Source organism: Emys orbicularis, chromosome 3 (assembly GCF_028017835.1).
Source record: "Emys orbicularis isolate rEmyOrb1 chromosome 3, rEmyOrb1.hap1, whole genome shotgun sequence".
Classification (NCBI taxonomy): Eukaryota; Metazoa; Chordata; order Testudines; family Emydidae; genus Emys; species Emys orbicularis.
Window position 1 is genome coordinate 19938926 of NC_088685.1, and position 14541 is coordinate 19953466.

Below are 14541 nucleotides of genomic sequence, written 5' to 3' on the forward strand. Positions count from 1 at the left end.
CTGGGGAATCGACCGAATCAGTTTAAAGCCGGCCCCGTCGGCACGTAGGCGAGACCCACGAGGCAGATAGCTGGGAAAGAATTCTCTGTAGTAACTCAGAGCCCTCCCCATATAGTGTCTCGTCTCCAGCTATTGGGGACTTTTGCTACTGGCAGTTACCTTTGAGCCACATCATACCATTCCCTCCATAAATTTATCAAGCTTAATCTTGAAGTCAGTTAGGTTTTTTGCCCCCACTGCTCCCCTTGGAAGGTTGTTCCAGAACTTCACTCCTCTGATGGTTAGAAACCTTCACGTAATTTCGAGCCCTAACTTGTTGAAAGACTGTTTATATCCATTTGTTCTTGTGACCACGCTGGGTGCTTAGCTTAAATAACTCCTCTCCCTTCCTGATATTTATCCCTCTGATGTATTTATAGAGAGCAATCATATCTCCTCTCAGCCTTCTTTTGGTTAGGCTAAACAAGCCAAGCTATTTGACTGTCCTCTCATATGGTAAGTTTTCCATTCCTCGGATCTTCCTAGTAGCCCTTGTCTGCACCTGTTCCAGTTTGCATTCATCTTTCTTAAACATGGGACTCCACAACTGCACATGGTATTTCAGATGAGATCTCACCAGTGCCTTGTATAATGGAACTAACACTTCCCTGTCTCTACTGGAAATACCTCGCCTGATGCATCCTACGACTGCATTAGCCTTTTTCACAGCCACATCACATTGACAGTTTATAGTCATCCTGTGATCAACCAATACACCCAGATCTTTCTCCTCCTTTGTCAATTCCAACTGGTAAGTCCCCAGTTTATAGCAAAAAATCTTGTTGTTCGTCCCTAAATGCATGACCTTGCACTTTGCACAATTATATTTAATCCCATTTCTATTACTCCAGTTTACATCATCCAGATGTTCTTGCATGATATGCCAGTCCTCTTTTGTATTGAATATACCTCCCTACTTTGTGTCATCTGCAAATTTTATTAGCACACTCTCACTTTTTGTGCCAAGATCACTAATAAAAATGTTAATTAAATAAGATTGGTCTCAAGACCGATCCCTGAGGAACTCCACTAATGACCTCCCTCCGGCAGTTCACCTTTCAGTATGACCTGTTGCAGTCTCCCCTTTAACCAGTTCCTTATCCACCTTTCAATGCTCATATTAATCCCCATCTTCTCCAATTTAACTAATAATTTCCCACGTGGAACTGTATCAAATGCCTTACTGACAGGTTTCAGAGTAGCAGCCGTGTTAGTCTGTATCCGCAAAAAGAACAGGAGTACTTGTGGCACCTTAGAGACTAACAAATTTATTAGAGCATAAGCTTTCGTGGGCTACAGCCCACTTCTTCGGATGCATATGCTCTAATAAATTTGTTAGTCTCTAAGGTGCCACAAATGCCTTACTGACATCCAGGTAGATTAGATCTACTACATTTCCTTTGTCTAAAAAATCAGTTATCTGCTCAAAGAAGGAGATACGGTTGGTCTGGCACGATCTACCTTTTGTAAAACTATGTTGCATTTTATCCCGATTACCGTTCACCTCTACGTCCTTAACTATTTCTCTTTTAAAATTGTTCCAAGACCTTGCAGACAACTGAGGTCAAACTAACAGGACTATAATTTCCTGGATCACTGTTTTCCCCTTTTCCTATCGATCTAGCTCCCGCCTCTCTGGGAGCTCGCGTCCCTAACAGCGTCTTCACTGAAGCGCTGCAGCAGCATGGCTGCGAGGTACAGCCATTAAGGCAGAGACGAGCCCTTGGGATTCCCGGCCTCTGCCACAGGAGCATTTCCAGGTGGGAGACCCCCGAGTCCATGCGGGGCAGGCAACAGGGCATAGCCAGGCGGCGAGGGCTAGGCTGGCTGCGCTCCATGTAAGGGGGAAAGCGACTGTGGGGCTTCGCCTCCCGCCCTCCCCGCCTGGGAACTCCCCGCACGGCGTCTCTCCCATCCAGCGGGTCCCCCCAGGGCTGCCCCATCTCCCATCCTGGGCCTGCTCCAGGCACCAGCGTAGCAAGCAGGTGCCGGGGGCAGCCAATGAAGAGGAGGGCAGCACGTCCGGCCGTTCGGCGGCAATTCGGCGGCGGGGCCGTCACTCCCTCTGGGAGCGACGGACCTGCTGCCCATCGCGATCACGGCTTTTGTGTGTGTGTGTGTGTGCGTGCGTGCGTGCGTACGCACTTGGGGCATCAAAAACGCTAGAGCCGGCCCTACTCCCATCAGCCCCTCGCCTTCCACCGGCTGGGCTGCGCTGGCGCCTGGCGCGCTCTCCCCAAAGGGGGGCACCGCCCCATTCAGAAACCAGCCCCGCCTCCGAGGCAGGGCCCCGCCCGCCCTGAACCCTCGTTCCGCTTTCGCGGGTAGTTTGGGACGCTGCGCGGGCCGTAGCTCCGTGGGGGCTTGTGGGTGCGCGCGCATTCGCCGGGGGAAGTTAGCCAGAGCCGTCATGGCCGCCGCCTGCTGGAGGTTCCTGGAGCAGGCGGGTGTGAGGGCCTTCGCTAGGGCGTCCGCCGCCCGGCCCGGAGCGCGCTGCCGTAAGGAGCCGGGGCTCCGCCCGCTCCTCGGGGCTTCGCCCTCAGCCCCCAAAAGGCCGGGGGGGAACCAGGGTCCTTCCTCCCCGTCACTGCCCCCTTCGCGGGGGGAGGCTGGGCCTGCCCTTCCCTGCCCGGGTCCCTGCCGCCCCGCTCTCCTGTCCCCGTCCCCTTCCCGGGGCGGGCCTGCCTGGGTCCTGTCTCCCCTTTTCACGCCACTGCCCCTTTTGTGGAGGGGCTGCCTGGGTCCTGCCCGCCGGCCGCTCCCCGGCCACTACCCCCTTTGTGGGGAGGCACTTGGGTCCCTGCTCCCTCTCCCCGGCCACTGCCCCCTTTGTCGGGGAAGGGGGGGGCTGCCTGGGTCCCTGCTCCCCCATCAGTGTCCCCCTTCACGGGAGGGGCTGCCTGGGCCCCTGCCCACTTCACCGCCCCCTTTGCTGGGGTGCTGCCTGGGTTGCTGTGCCCTTCACTGCCCTCTTTGCACGCAGGGGTGCTGCCTGGATCCCTGCTTCCAGCCCCCTCACCCCTCTGCCTTTTTGGGAGGGGAGTGCTTTCTCTGGCCCTGGAATGTGTGTCACACCTGATTACATTGTTTTGGGTTACATCCTCACGCAGTGTCTTTGCGCTCATTTTCTCTCTGTAAAAATCTCTCAAACCCTTCTTTCCAAATTGACAATTGTATAGATTACCCTAGTTTTCAGGTTGCAGAGATCTGCTAAGAGGAAGGATGGTTTTGTGGTTCTGGTCCAGGACTGTGAGTGAGGAGAGTTGTACTTTTATTCCCTATTCTGTTTTGGACTGTGTGACCTTGGGCCAGTTATTTAGCCTTAACTGCTTCGCTTGTACAAAGGACATAATTATATTTGAGAAGCCTAGTTAATGTAAATTGTAACCCAAATTTTAAATGTGATAGTGTTATAGAAATTGTAAAGTATTACTAATTGCTGAGCTGATAAATGTATTATAAATTGTAGGTGTTTCTTACTAAATCAAAGAGCACTCAGGAGTTATGGTGCTTTTGAGGGAGATATTTCAATGAACTATTATATTCATCTTTTTCTGATCTTGCAGTGAGCTCTGCGCAGATCTTGGAGGATCAAGGCATGCAAGAGTATTTTTGTACTTTGTGTGATGCTGCAATAATAAGTTCTTTTGAAATGTTCAAATAGTAGTAAAACATAAAAGTACCTGAGACTTCTGCAAATCAGTGAGGAGAAAGTATTAAAGTCTGTAGGTTAAAAATAGATTTAGATGAGTTTAGTCTTAGCTTGACTTTATTCAAGCAGTTATTGCTGAAATATTTTCCATCTGAAAGCTGTTCTAAAATGTGATGCTTAAGCCAGAGGAAGAAATATATCATCTTTCTTAATCTCCTTTTGACTCATCTAAAACTCCTTGCATTAGCTTCTCACAGTTTCCTTCTATCATATGAGCATCTAACAAAGGAAGGCATGATCTTTTACTATTGCCTTAAGATGGTACTGGTGGATCAGAAGAAGCACACTGTGAATGTTCATACACTCACATGTTCATATAGTATTTTGAAGGGTTGAGAGTTGCTTACATTATAATTGTATGCATACTTGTTATGGGGGTTGCTTTTACTCCTGATTGAAATAGGTTTATTTTCAACACCATCTTGTTTCTGACTTTGAAGGGTGCTTCTCTTCCTCTGGACTTCTGAGGGCTAACAGTGGAGAACCTACAAAATTTCAGCCACCTCCAAAGCCAGTTGTTGTTGACAAACATAAAGAGGTAGTAGAGAGAAGGTAGGATACTCCATTGCTTAACATATTGCATAGTTAAACTTCTTAAAAGTTGCTGCTCCCTTGCTTAGTCTTCAGTCGAGTTATTAAGAGCACCTCCTGAAATCAACTAAGCACCGTTATGCAAAGTATAGTAAACATTTGCTAAGGTCTAGCAGAGACAATTTGTCAAAAAATGGGCTTAAAATACCTTTTCCTGTGACTTGCAGCCACAAAAATAGTGATTCATGGATAAGTCTATGTAGTTGTAAACGTACATGCAAGTCTAGGTTGTGTTTTGTTGAGCTTCATTATATTAAATGCATGTGTATCTTCAGTACAACAGTCTGTCATAGGGAGAAAGTACACGCAACTGGACATTGAGAGACCTGGATTGTGATTCTGGCTCTGCTGCTGACCACCTGCTGAGCAAGTCACTCTTTGTAAAATGTTGCTGCCACTGGTGCTGGTATCCTCAGTGAGAACGCTAGTGTAGAAAGGGCACAAGTGTTTCTATTATTGAATCACCTAACCTGCTCTGGCCAACATTAGGTGATTAAAATGTTTCTGCACTGTTGGTGGTAGTGCAACATTGGGAGATTTCCTAAAGAAGTCTAGTGTGTAATCAGCCTAGGAGTGGGGAGAGTTTCTTATAATCTAAACTTTGACACCCGTTCAGCTCTTGGCCAGTCATCTCAGACTGGTAAGGGTTTTCTTTACTTGAAACTGTCTTCATAAGGGGTAAGATTCTGTGCTGCACTTCTTAGAACTTGTAGCCATGAGGGATTCTCTCTCTCTCTCTCCCCTCCCCTCCACCCCGCAAGTTAAACTACCTTTTCTGCCCTCCGGGGTCCAGAGCAGCCCTTTGAGGCTAAGTTATGGTAGCCTCCCTGGGCTACCCTACGGACAGCAGCACTGACCAGAATCTCTGCTGTTGTGTGTGCTGTGCTTCCACTGCATAGCCATGCCCCTACAACAGGGTTTGTGAAGTGGTCCTCAGAGGACCACCTCCATCTGTCTTCCTAATTTTCTGTGTCAGGCAATTCCAGCCAGATCAAGGGTTTTTATAGTCCCTCTATGCGTTTCTGGCCCCATTATCCCATGTAAAGGAGTGGGGGTGAAAATCTCACCCGTGGTGCGTCTTGTGGGCTCCCATCTGCTAGGAGCAAGAGAGACCTTTTACAACTTGTTTCACGCACAATACTATTCAGCCATGAGCCATCCAATGTTAAGTACTCACTGCTAACATGGGTTAGAATTGAACCATGAAAGGTTCCATTACTAATCCTCCTTGTCCATTGTTCTAATGCTCAAAAGTGATAGCAGTGACAAAAGTGATTGATAAATAATAGAAAATTATCATGCACCCAAAAGGCCAATGAGTATTGTAGGCACTTGTAGCTGCAAAATATCTGAACGCAAACTGCACATCTTCTCATTGAAAGAAACTTGGAGCACTCAAATCAGGAATTGCAAAAACTGCTATTTATGTCAGTGTGAAGGCAACCTGCACACATGAATAACAGAGGTCTTTAATGTGTAAACCAAATATTTTTAATTCAGTACTATGGTAAGTTGTAGGTTTTAATACAAATTACTTCCAGCTTATACTCATAAAGGTTTTGACTTCCCCACAGGTTCTTGAGTCCTGAATTTATTCCCCCCAGAGAGAGAACAGATCCTCTTAAATTCTATATTGAAAGAACTGACATGATACGAAGGCGAAAAGTGCTCGACATTCCAGAGTTCTATGTTGGTCAGTTAACAGCATTAGGATTTTTAATAACTTTTCCAGTATTGGTCATTGATATAGTTTTAAAAAATTAATTAATTAATAGCATAGCTTTATAACAATGTTACTATTTTCTGCTGCCAAATTTAATGGACAATTAATAGAATGTATGATTAATACATTAGTATCGCCATTTGAACTCAATGAAAACACTGAGGTTAGTTTTCTAGATGCAGACATTCTCTATGCATTGCTTACAACCTAAACACTGCAGTGTGCATGTGGTCCAAGAAACTTTTGTCTATAACTTTCCTGTTTATAGACGCAAGTAAATAGCATTAATGATGTGAACTAAATCTTTAAAGGCAAAAATTTTTTATATTTTTATATAAATATTTAAGCCTACATTTTGTAAATTCAGTCTGTTTCTTAGAAAGATTAATTTAGTTGAGTGTGTCTATTAATGTCTGCATTTAAAATCTGACTCCTTCTCCATGTTCCAGGAATGATTTACTGACTAGTCTCTCCTTTGGACAGGAAGCATCCTTTCTGTTACCACAGCAGATCCATATGCCAGTGACAAAACCAGCCGTTTTGTAGGAATTTGCATTCAAAGAGGAGGAAAAGGACTTGGTGCTACCTTTGTGCTTCGGAATATTATAGAAGGGCAGGGTATGTCTTTGTACAGCTTTCATTCTTACATTAGGACTATTAAATGGAGGAGCTATAGTATTTAAACTGTATATGAAATGGTATAGAAATCTTGTTTGCAGTTGGGATGGTATTAGAGTATTAAAGGAAAATCATCATCTTGCATACTACTGTTTCTTGTTAGGTTTAAAACAAGATGCACTGCAAGATGCAATGAGACCTTGGTGTACAGTATATCTCAGTTACTTAAAAATCTGGCACATCTGGGCTGATCTCATGTTTCAACTCTGGTCAGAAGTAATACATCTACTAACTTCATTTGTGAACTAACTTTGTAGTAGATGGATTTTAATATTATTCTAACAGCCTTACAAAAAACACTTTGTTTTGTAGTAGCAGCTAGGGCCGAACTGAGAGTGAAGTACCATTGTGCTAGGCACTGTGCAAACAGAGTAATACAGTCTAGGCCCCATAGAGCTTAATCTTGATTCTCACTTGTCTCATAGCAGTCCTACATCACCTCATTTCTAACCCAAGCTACATTTGACTCTAGGTCTCCATAATGGAAGACCAATGTAGCAGCCTACTGCCTCACACACCTTCTTTCTGGTGCACTTTAAAGCCATTGTAGGGCAATACAGGCATTGCTTTGTCTGCATTACTATAAATATAAGCAGGAATTAGGCATTCCTTATTTTGCTTAAATAAATATATCACAGGTGAGTAATCACCATTGTACCTAAAATACATTGAGTAATTTAAAATCCATGCTTGTGGCTCCCTCTTAAATTTATACTTATAAGTGCCTCTGCCTCGAGCTAATCTAGACCACAGACTTTAATTTCTTTGTAAAAGAGAAATGTATACAATACTGTATTCAAAAAATGGACCCAAAATGTAACAAAACACTGTCCTCAATTAATATAAGGATCTGAAACACTAAACTGCAATATATCAAACCCAGACTAGGTTTCTTATGGCCCCTGATTCTCAGCTACAAGTTAAATAATTGTTTGTTGTCTTAAGGTGTTGAGTTTTGCTATGAACTGTACAATCCTCGAATCCGGGAGATCAAGGTTTTGAAGCTGGAGAAGAGACTAGATGACAACCTGATGTATTTACGGGATGCTTTTCCTGAATATAGTACTTTTGATGTGAACATGAAACCTGTGCCCCATTCAGCTAATGATGAAATTCCTGTAAACCAGGTATGAGTCTGGTGTGATAGAAGTTTGGTGGGAAAGTGAGGAGGTGATTCAAAGTGATTGTAATAAAATATAAACACTTCATATCTGATGTGTTAGCTTGAATCTAGCCCTCTAAGACCACTGAACTGTTATCAGGTGTCACATATAAAACAAGTTTGGTCTTATTCTGTTTTTATAGTGAATAATCATCCACAATGCAGTTGAACTATCTGTTGTTTTAACAGAGAACAAGGATGGATTGGGCATAAAAAATAAATCATCTTTGGGAGGTGGGCTCTCCAGGGCAGAGTTGAGGCACGTGTAGGCGGTTATGTGGAGAAGCTTTCTCCATGTTGTATGTGTTCTGTAGATGTGACTTAAATGTCTGCCTGACATCTCTGGAACTATCTGATTATTAAATTGTCATCTTTTTTTAGGAGAATCTATGTGTAAAAGTACACAAGGGAGGAATGCTAGTGGACAACAACTTATTGTCATGCTGAGGGTAGAAATTTGGTGGCTGTAAAGTAGATCATTTCTTTCCAAAAGACTTAAAGAAATCAAATACATCTGCTACCCTCTTCATTAGCTCAGGAAGACTTGTAGAAGGTAGTGGGATACATATCCCATGCCAGTTCAAGTATGCAAATTCTGTACTGTGCCATATTTGGTACCATCCATTAGAGGAATCACCATCTTCTGAGTTTAATACTTAACTACTTTAAGTTCTTGTATAATGTTTATCACTATGCTAAAAGCAGTGTGGCCTGCATATGCTTATGTCTAGTGGGCCGTGTAGTGGTTAGGGCTACTCAATACAAAAAGGCATTGACAGACTGCAGGGGGAAACCAAAATAGTGTCAGGAAAAAGTTAAGTATTGGAAGTTTGACCTTAAGTGTGAACATGTGGAACTTGAGGATGATGGAGGGTGGATGACTGTTTTTAACTGTCCAGTAACAATTAATAGCTCAAAGGGGGAGGGAATATTTTAAGTGATTTATGTTAGTAAACGAAGGACTAACAGCCCTGCTACTGAAGAGGAAAAACAAGTTGAGATAAGACCACATCTAACTTTGATCAGAAGTGGGGTTCAAAAGTAGATTGAGAATAGATGAGCCTTGTCTACAGAACAGTTGGACATGAAATGACTATGTGCACAAGTTTCTTCAGGAATAAATTCCAGTTATCCAAACACAACTGATCAGTAGCTCTTTAGAGCTGATCTTACAGTCAAACTTGGCATTGCTTTCTTTTAGAGCAAAAAGACAAGTAGGGCCAAGTTGAAAATGCATCCTAATGCAAAAAAGTCAAAGTTCTATGAAGAGTTGCGTCTTATGTATTCTTTACTTGTTTCCAATCCTAGCTGAAGGTCAAAATGAAACCTAAACCCTGGACAAAACGTTGGGAACGACCAAAATTTAACATTCAAGGAATCCACTTTGAACTACCTGAAGAAACGATGAAAGAAGCACAAAAGTGGAGCAAGCCCTGGATACAGTTTGATATGCTGCGAGAATACGATACTTCAAAATTAGAGAAGGAAATATGGAAAGAAGTGAATGAAGAGCTAAAAAAATGATACTGCTTTTATATGGTAGATTACTGAGGAGGGAGGCCACCTGAATTTTTTAATATACAATTCCTCAATTGTGTAAGATTTGTGTACAATAAAGTAGTACATTTGTGTATATACAGTGCAGTGGTTTTAACCTCCTTTAGTTCCTACTTTTGAGTGGGGGCAGTGAGTCCCATAGTTTCTCAAGATTTTACTGAAGACAATCTTACCAAAGGTTTCAGAGTAGCAGCCGTGTTAGTCTGTATCTGCAAAAATAACAGGAGTACTTGTGGCACCTTAGAGACTAACAAATTTATTAGAGCATAAGCTTTCGTGGGTTACAACCCACTTCTTCGGATGCATATAGAGTGAAACATATATTGAGGAGATATATATACACACATACAGAGAGCATGAACAGGTGGGAGTTGTCTTACCAAGTCTGAGAGGCCAATTAAGTAAGAGAAAAAAAACTTTTGAAGTGATAATCAAGATAGCCCAGTACAGACAGTTTGATAAGAAGCAAGTGTGAGAATACTTACAAGGGGAGATAGATTCAATGTTTGTAATGGCTCAGCCATTCCCAATCCCTATTTAGCCCTGAGTTGATTGTGTCTAGTTTGCATATCAATTCCAGCTCAGCAGTCTCTCGTTGGAGTCTGTTTTTGAAGTTTTTCTGTTTTAAGATAGCCACCCGCAGGTCTGTCAAAGAATGGCCAGACAGGTTAAAGTGTTCTCCCACTGGTTTTTGAGTATTATGATTCCTGATGTCAGATTTGTGTCCATTAATTCTTTTGCGTAGAGACTGTCCGGTTTGGCCAATGTACATGGCAGAGGGGCATTGCTGGCACATGATGGCATATATCACATTGGTAGATGTGCAGGTGAACGAGCCCCTGATGGTATGGCTGATGTGATTAGGCCCTGTGATGGTGTCACTTGAATAGATATGTGGACAGAGTTGGCATCGGGCTTTGTTACAAGGATAGGTTCCTGGGTCAGTGTTTTTGTTCAGTGATGTGTGGTTGCTGGTGAGTATTTGCTTTAGGTTGGGGGGTTGTCTGTAAGCGAGGACAGGTCACTATGTCTAGCTCCCTTTTCCAGGCATTCTCAGTCTTTACGGTAACAAAACAGGTCTACACTGCTACACGTTTCATGTTACTCATTTGATGACAGGCCATAAGCGCCTCCCTGGATTCAGGTAGTATATGTTCTTTTGCAATTAACATATCCCTCCAGCCATGAAACTTTTTTTTTTAATCCATTTGTTAGCTGCCTCAACTAAGACTTTCTGGCAGTCGCTGCTTTGGTAGACTGACTTGTTTTCCAATTTCTGTCAAGACACATCTTCCTGTGCTGTGATGGTTTTGTTGTCTATTGTCTAACCGACCACCACCACACACTTTCATTCCTTGCTTGTTTAAATACAGTAGGAGGTGTATGTCTGACTAGTTGAGTGATATTGCTGAACAGGAAGGTAGGATTACATCTCAAAACTAAAAGTTAAGTAAGCCTTGAGTGAAAACAGTGGGCACGAGGAGTGTGCCAACCAGGAAGGCTGTCCCTGCCCTCAAGAGCACATGGACCAAGACAGAGGGATAGAACATTTCACAAAGTGATCAGAGTGGCAGTTGAGTTTCAATTTTTTGGTGTGGTGTTTAAATACCTAAAAGCCAGATTCAGGCCCTTCATGCTTGAGATTGTAAAACATGCACATGACTCTGTGAGCCATTATTCACTCTTACTTATCACTGGTTTACAAATTTGAAGTTGATTTGATTCTCCTCTTCCTGTTCCCCACCCACAGTTTAATAAACTCCTAACAATTATTCCCACTTAACATAGCAAAGCCTGCCCAAGTCCTCACCTTCCCTTTTTCTGTAAGGTATGAGGAGTTGTGTCCCTGCTCTCATTGATGAAATGGTATGTATCCTACTCGAGCTAGAAGGATCTACCACTAGTAGTTGCTGAGGGGGAAATGTTACACCTCTACCCTGATATAACGCGGGTTCGCATACAATGCGGTAAAGCTCCGACACGCTGCTTTGAGCAGCGTGTTAAGGGTGCCGGGCTGGGGCCAGGGGGTTGGATAAGGGGCAGAGAGTCTCAGGGGGTGGTCAGGGGCTCCCCTCCAGGATCTGGGAGGCAGGAGCTGTGGGAGGGGCACTTTTGGGGGCCCCGCAGTCCCAGAGTGGCCCGGGGGATTAGCGTGGGGCCGGGAGCAGCCCGCTCCACTTCCCTTGCCACTCCGCCAGCTCCCAGTCATGGCACTCCACTTCCTGCCACAGGTGAGCACAGGGGGGCATCCTTTCCCCAACCTCCTTGCACTCACCAGCAGTGGGAAGCGGAGCGCCGCAGCTGGGAGCTGGCGGAGTGGAGGCGGGCTGGGGCCACGTTGCTCCACTTCCTGCTGCTGCCGGTGAGTGCCTGTCAGGGGGTGTGGATAGGGGTCGGGGTCCTGGGGGTGATTAGGGACAAGGGTGTCTGGAGGGGGTGGTCAGGGAACAAGGAGCAGGGGGGCCAAAGCAAGTCTGATATAATGCGGTCTCACCTATAACGCACTGAGATTTCTTGTCTCCCGAGGACCGTGTTATATCGGGATAGAGGTGTACTTTGAACAGTCTATGACATGCAAGACCCTGGAAGCATGGAAACTCTGAGAGAGATGTGGCCTGGGACTAGTCAAACTTTTCTATCTCTAAAGATTATATGTATCAGTCTGAGCTAGGAATTGTATGTTAGGTTTATCAGCAAGGTTACCAAGCTTCCCCCAAGAAAATTGGCTTGGGGGGGACCATAATTAGATCTCAGGACAAGTAAACAACTCCAAAGAAGTATTACCTGCTGAATTGCATGTACTGGTTCAGACTGGGTTCAAGAGGCCCAGCAAGCAAAGAGCTTTAAGAATAAAGGGTCAGACGCAACTGAGCCACATCCCTCTTTCTGATTTAAAAAAAAAAAAAAAAACTGACAAAATTGTACCCAAGAGGGCATGCCTCCTTTTCATATTGTACTGCTTTGTCTATGGACAATAAATTTAGCTATGGTTGGTTATTGGGTCTCAATCATTTTTAAGAACAAACAATGAATGTAATCAAACAGCTAGCTACACCTTTTAGTTAATACCACAGAGGGAGAGGAGGTGTAGTTAAATCTACTGGTAGAAAGGATAAGACCACACAAACGCCTAGGTTACATTTTTTAAAAGGGAGGATGGAATGGAGTTTTAAACTTTTAACAGCAGCTATTTTATCCTTCTCCCATTGCAACTTGTAGGATAGGGCTGAGTTTACATTAGGCTTTCTGTATACTGAGAAATTGACAATTCTGAAAGTGCCACATGGCTGGCCAAAACCAGTGGGAAATGTAGGAGTCTGTTAAGTGGTTGAAAGCTTTGGTTTTGGTACAAAATACACTAAGTAGAAACTTAATATTTTTAGGATTGCAAAAATCTTGTACATTTTTAAAAGGCCATTTTAGTAACTACACATTAGCCTGTGGGCTCCCACAGCACTCTACAAAATACATGCACATACGCTTGTCACTTCAACTACACTTCAGGAGGAGCAGTGTTTTGGTGAAACAGTGCAGCTGTTTAACAGCTCTATTATTACGGGACAACTTACATAGCCAACAAACTTCAGGGAAAACTGAAGCATACAGAATTCAGTTACACAAATTGGAATTTATCCTGGCCATCACCATGAGTAAGTACCCCTTACTCTTGCCATACATCTGATGGGCTCTTTAGCCCACCAACGGCCACCATCTTTTATATCATCCAAAATAGCACCTCCAACACCATCCAGGCACATAAAGTCAATAATGACATAGAAGGAATGTTACGTGTAGTGCAATAGCATCTACATTATCAAGGGTCCATTGTGCCGGGTGCTGTACAAATACACAGGTCAACACTGCTCACTCCCTGAAGAACTCAGTCTAATTTGAGACAACATACCAACAAATATGGAGGGAAGGCAAGGAGGACAAATCACATGCTTATATTGATTAGCTATTGCCTAATTTCATAGTTCCTGCTGGTAAAAATCTTAATTTAAAAAAGTTATCAATTGCTGCACAATCTTGCCATCATTAGTAAGTTGATTTATTATAGTAATCACAGCAAAAGATGGTCTTGAAACAGTGTACTGCTTTGAAGAATCCTGGACATTCTAGAGATATGCTGCTTAAATCATGTTAGTATGGCAAATACAGTGAACACCCAGAATTGAAGTTAATTACTTGTTTAAATAAATATGAAATGAAATGCAAGACTAACAATTTTATTTTACAAAGTAAGCCCACTTGTACAAGAGTTAAACAATCAAGATAAAAAATAGTATCTAGTCATTTACAATTGATATTCATTTATTTTACAAAAACACCCAGTTTTTAAAAAAATGTAAAAGCATGTCCACAGGGGAAAAAATCTACTATAAGAAAAACACAAATATTACATGTTAAATACCATTTGGGGAAATACAGATACAAATGACTGCATCAGAAGTTGTGCTATGCTCTGGATTTCTATAAACAATTCTCTTTCAATTCCATGGCAGAATGACTTTTGTTACATACATTCAAAATTCTCACTTTAAAACATACACAGAATATTTTAAAATAGACTGTATGATAGACGAGACTCTGTGTACATCGGGGGAGCAAAAACAGCAATCAGCAAGACTCTCAGACACCAGTCAGATTTCTGAAAACGATGTGAAAAATTCACATTAAAATAATTTCTGAAGTTGCTACAATAAATGACTCATGCATCTCACTGCCAACAACTGAAGTGTGTATGATAATTAAAAAGAAACTTTGATGAAAAATAAGACCAGAGGTGAGCCCAGGCCCACAAACACTTGAGCACAATCCACATTAGCATCTGAATTATAAAAGACAACATACAGTGGATGCCATCCTTACATTGTGATGTTACAAGTGTTGTATTTGCACACTAGGTATAATATAGATAGGTGCCTGCTATCCCGAGCTTTCTATTTCAGCTGTCTCTGTTATTCTATTGCTATTATTCAGTTGAAATCCTGCAGGACTTAGTCAGTATAACTCTCCCACGGATCTCCATGAAGATGGTCACTGGGATCTCACCAGAGACGGGACCTGGTATTCTCC

The 14541-nt window shown here is 43.1% G+C and overlaps 1 protein-coding gene across 1 annotated transcript; it reads left to right on the forward strand.

The window, feature by feature from the left end:
* The first annotated feature begins 2421 nt into the window (after window positions 1-2421).
* MRPL19 (mitochondrial ribosomal protein L19) lies at window positions 2422-9537 on the forward strand. Its single transcript, XM_065401511.1, has 6 exons — window positions 2422-2537; window positions 4192-4303; window positions 5917-6035; window positions 6549-6683; window positions 7689-7870; window positions 9214-9537. The coding sequence occupies exons 1-6, from the start codon at window positions 2450-2452 to the stop codon at window positions 9427-9429; spliced, it is 852 nt and encodes a 283-aa protein (XP_065257583.1). The 5' UTR covers window positions 2422-2449; the 3' UTR covers window positions 9430-9537.
* The last annotated feature ends 5004 nt before the right edge of the window (window positions 9538-14541 follow it).

Coding starts and splice junctions, on each gene's coding strand:
- MRPL19 (XM_065401511.1), top strand. CDS start 2,450: ATGGCCGCCGCCTGCTGGAGGTTCCTGGAGCAGGCGGGTGTGAGGGCC. Junction 4,304..5,916: donor AAAGAGGTAGTAGAGAGAAG/GTAGGATACTCC, acceptor ACTTCCCCACAG/GTTCTTGAGTCCTGAATTTA. Junction 6,036..6,548: donor CATTCCAGAGTTCTATGTTG/GTCAGTTAACAG, acceptor TCCTTTGGACAG/GAAGCATCCTTTCTGTTACC.